General features: G+C 41.7%; 1 protein-coding gene across 1 annotated transcript in view; it reads left to right on the top strand.

Moving 5' to 3' along the window:
• The window catches only part of vps35l (VPS35 endosomal protein sorting factor like), a 28,151-nt gene extending 23,842 nt beyond the window's left edge, over positions 1-4,309 (top strand). The window contains exons 32-33 of the mRNA XM_048245532.1: positions 143-289; positions 3,646-4,309. Of these exons, the coding sequence (XP_048101489.1) occupies positions 143-289; positions 3,646-3,744 (246 nt within the window). The 3' untranslated portion in view covers positions 3,745-4,309. The remainder of the gene's footprint in view (positions 1-142; positions 290-3,645) is intronic.
• Positions 4,310-4,941: the final 632 nt, after the last annotated feature.

Genomic DNA, 4,941 nt, shown 5'->3' with positions numbered 1-4,941 from the left:
ACCAGATGATGTGCCTTACTGTCTGTCTGCATGAACACAAAAGTGTGAGTGTGTGTGCGTGTGTTTGTGATGTATGAGTGTGTGTTTGTGTGTCTGTGCGTGTGTGTGTCTGTGCGTGTGTGTGTGTGTGTGTGTGTTTCAGGGCCTGCGTAAGCAGAGCTCTCTGGCCTTCAGTCTGTTTAACGCTCTGCTGGCACATGGTGACCTGCGCAACAACAAGCTCAACCAGCTGGCCGTCAACCTGTGGAACCTCAGCCACAAGCACGGACACTGCGACACGCGCACGGCGGTAAGACACACACACACACACACACACACACACACACACACACACACACACACGGCAACACACGCACGGCGGTAATACACACACACACACACACACGGTGGTAATACACGGACACACACACACACACACACATGGACAGGGCAACACACGCACGGCGGTAATACACACACACACGGTGGTAACACACACGCACACTGCGACACACATCAACACCATCTATAGTCTATCGGCGTGCAAAACGAGAATCACAGTGTTACCAGACCAGCTAGGCCCCTGATGGTGTTCCATATAGCCTACATGAATAAACATTTGAATGAATATTTAATATTTCATGATTTAGGCAAACCTTCATGCCAAACCCAGTTCACCAAAGGCTATGTATAGGATGGTATAGACACTGACACCTTGGATGAACGAAAATATCCATGATCTAAAAAGATCATGTAGGAAAGCTGAGAGAACATGGAGAAAAACTAAGTTACAGGTTCACCGTGCCATTCTAAAAGAAAAAATTGCAAATTATAATAGAGCTATTGAATGAGAGGAGGAACCACTTCTCTAAGGTAATTGCTGAAAACAGTGGAAACTCTAGGGTGTTGTTCTCTACCATTGATAGGCTATTGCATCAAACACCTTTGATACACTCAGTCAGGCATCCTCTCTAAGATCTTGAAGAATTTGCAGACTTCTTCAAAAACAAAGTCATTTCTATAAGGAGGCTATTGGTAATACAAGTAATATGTTTGATAGGTACACCCAAAACAGCCCCCCAAAATTAAAGGTCCTTTAGCACTATTACTCAATCTGAGCTTGGTAAAATTATAACTCAAACCGGCTCCTCAACATGTGTTTTAGATCCAATCCCTACTACATTCCTCAAAAAGTATATGATGGCTTAGCTCCCTCTTTTCTCAAGGTAATAAATACCTCATTAGAAACAGGTATATTTCCAACTGCTTTTAAAACCGCTGTTGTGAAACCTTTACTTAAAAGTCAAATCTTGACCATACCAATCTGAGCAACTACAGGCCTATATCAAATCTATCGTTTTTTTGAGCAAAGTACTTGAAAAAGTTGTTTGCAATCAGTTAAATACCTTCCTCAACGAAAACAGTATCCTTGAAAAATTCCAATCAGGTTTTAGATCAAATCACAGCACAGAAACGGCTCTAGTAAAGATAGTCAATGATCTCAGACTAGCTACCGACTCAAACAAAGTCTCAATCCTTATTCTTCTGGATTTGAGTCGCGGCATTTGACACCATTGATCATAGCATCCTAATTCACCGCCTCTAGAAGTGGGTGGGTCTCTCTGATAATGCTCTAAACTGGTTTCAAACCTACATTACTGGCAGAGAGATTTTTATATCAGTCCTAGGAGATCATGTATCTGAAAAACATGACTTGCCTTTTGGTGTGGCCCAGGGGAGCTGCCTTGGTCCCCTGCTATTTTCTCTATATATGCTTCCATTGGGAAACGTCATAAAGTCAGCATAATGTAAACTTCCACAGCTACGCAGATGATACCCAATTGTATCTTTCGTGGAGCCAACTAACCCAGATGGCCTTTGCTCCTCACTGCATGCCTAACCTCCATTAATCAGTGGATGAGCAAAAAACTTTTTTTGAAACTAAATGATGACAAAACAGAGGTACTTCTGGTTGGACCAAAACTAAAGCGAGATATTATTCTTAGTAATCTGGGAACTTGGCACACCAGGTCAAACCAAAAGTAACAAGCCTCGTGTCATCTTAGATGCAGAGTTAAGTTTTAAGCCCCATATCAGTAAAGTTACTCAGACAGCCTATTTTCACTTGAGAAACATTGCCAAAGTGCGGCCCTTTTTAACTCAACAAGATGCAGAAAAACTAATTCACGCCTTTATCACTAGCAGGTTAGACTACTGCAATGCACTTTTCACTGGTCTTCCCAAAAACATCTAAAGAAATTGGCACTCATACAGAACTCTGCGGCTAGACTTTTAACTAAGACTAAGAAGAGAGAACACATCACCCCTGTGTTGGCTGAACTGCACTGGCTCCCTATTTCCTATAGAATTGATTTTAAGGTTATGTTAATTACTTACAAAGCTCTGAATGGCATAGCACCTTCATATATCTCTGAGCTTTTAATATCTTATCAACCACAAAGGAAACTTAGATCATCCAATTCTAATCTTTTAATGCAGACCAAAGTGCTCCACAAACAAAGTGGAGAAGCTGCGTTTATCCATTATGCCCCAAACTATGGAACACCCTGCCTCTGCACATCAAGCAGGCGAGTTGAGTAAATATTTTAAAAAGATCTGAAAACATACCTGTACAGGAAAGCTTTTAGTTAACTCATCTTATCCTGTAGACTACATTTTCAGATTATTCTACATCTGCTACTATTGGAGGGCAGCCAGCCAGAAGCAGATGGGCTCCCCTATTAAGTCAGGTTCTGCTCAAGGTTTCTTCCTGAATATGGGAGTTTTTCCTTGCCACAGTTGCCATATGGCGTGCTTGTGGGGGGTAAGAGGGTTAAGGCTGCTAGTCTTATGACGTCATTTTCTATATTTTTGATATGTTGCTGAGTATAACATAAACAGCAAAGAAAAGTGATTGATAATGACTGACTGACTATTATTGTGTTACATGCTTCAAATGTAAAGCACTTTGAGCTGCATTCTGTGTATGAAAGGTGCTATACAAATAAAGCTTTATTATTATTTATTATTATTATAGGCCATTAGAGATCTTCTATGAGAGCTATGAAAAATTGAGTGTCCTAATTCAAAGGTCGGCTAGGCTGTTATTTTAGTGCGGCGCGGGGGCACATACACACACATGGAGTGTACATCAACTCACATCAACACACACATGGAGTGTACATCAACTCATATAAACACACACATACACACACACTGAGCGTACATCAACTCACATCATCTCACACAAAGAAGCACACACACACACAGAGTGTACATCAACTCACATAATCTCACATGCATGTCTGTAAGAACACACACACACACACACACATGGGTCAATGATGTGACATGTAGATTTTGGTGTCCGAGTCCATTGCTTTGGTTTAAATGAGTCATAACAAGCATCGTTTTATTCTATAAAACCTGTATAATTTGGTATTGTTTCTGTTTATCATAAAAAATTATATATATTTTATGTTTTGTCATCTCAAACTCTCAAAGTACCAGGTGGCACAACGGTCCGAGCAAATGGATTAATGTGTAATAATGAATAATAATAAAATGATAAAAGTCACATGCAAACTCAAACAGACAAAATGATCTTACACTGAGTGTGTTGTTGGTGTGTGTGTGTGTGTGTGTGTGTGTCCCTCTCCCCAACAGGTGCGCACCCTGGAACACATTAAGCACCTGGCACAACAGCCTGAACTCAATCACCTTGGAGAGATCATCCCCCGCCTTGCCCTGCAGTCACGTGCATGAACCACACACACACACACATCTGTGAGTTGCTGCCATGCCAATCACTGCAGTCGTAAGAATAAAGGACAGGACATTAGAACTACACACACACACACACCACTAATCTGAACAACACTCCATTCCTGCCACTGCCTGTGGCCCGTGCTGCCCTGTTAGACTGACCGCTGCTCGTCTGCTTGAACTAGCCAGTCCAAACACATCGGCCTCTCTGATTGGCTAGTCCAAACAGATGGCTGTTCTGATTGGCTAGTCCACACAGATTGACTGTTCATATTGGTTGTTCTGATTGGCTGTTCTGATTGGTAGATTCAGGCTGCTTTCAGAGGCTGAGGAGAGCTGGGCAACATAGAGTCACATGACCTGTCTTCAAACGAGGCCCCTCTCCTGTGTGTGTGTGTGTGTGTGGCGCTCTCCTCACCTTCGTCCCCAGCATTAAATCCGTTGCCTTTAACCGTCAGCGGTGATCACAGCTGCGGAGTCCGTGTGTGTCCACTGCCGCCGCTGCTGCTCTGTCGTGGTCTTTGTACGTACTAACACTTCCTGTATAAAGTTTGATCATTCCAAATCAAGTGTTTTGCCTCGTTTTTGCCAGAAATGTGTGAGGAGGACTGTTTTTTTATTACATTAATATCACTCTTTCTGTACAGCGCTGCAGTGCTGGGGCTAATGCTACTGCTAGCCAGAGTTGTATAAAGTAATCGAACCCACACTTAGTACAGCTATTTGATCAGAAAAAGACTTCAGTCAAAGTAAAAGCATACCACTTAAGTACAAGTCTATAAAGTATCTATTATTTACAGTACTTAAGTAGGACAAGTAGCCCATTATAAAACATACTTAAGTACTGAAAGTAGAAGTACAAAGTACTAGTAAAAGCTTACGAGGCCAGGTGGGGTGACAACCCCCTCCCTACGCTCTGCTTTTAATTAAAAAGAAAGCAGTCAGAACTTTGGATAGGCTATAAAGTTCATGCAGCCCCTTCAAACGAGGTGCTACACTTCATACACAATGTCTTCAAAGCCTGAACAAAGGTATGGCTGCCATTCATTCTTCACTGCTGCTTCCTCGTATAGGCTATAATGAAGTTTATCCAACATCTTTAGAAAGGCAGCTACATCACACTCCATAAACACACTTTGAAAGCCTAAACAAATTATACTATTAATGAAAAGCAAGCAGTTAGAATTTTAATTTAAT

Source organism: Alosa alosa, chromosome 6 (assembly GCF_017589495.1).
Source record: "Alosa alosa isolate M-15738 ecotype Scorff River chromosome 6, AALO_Geno_1.1, whole genome shotgun sequence".
In the NCBI taxonomy this organism is placed as follows: Eukaryota; Metazoa; Chordata; class Actinopteri; order Clupeiformes; family Clupeidae; genus Alosa; species Alosa alosa.
Note: the sequence above shows the minus strand (reverse complement) of the source record. Positions and strands in the feature narration are given on the sequence as shown.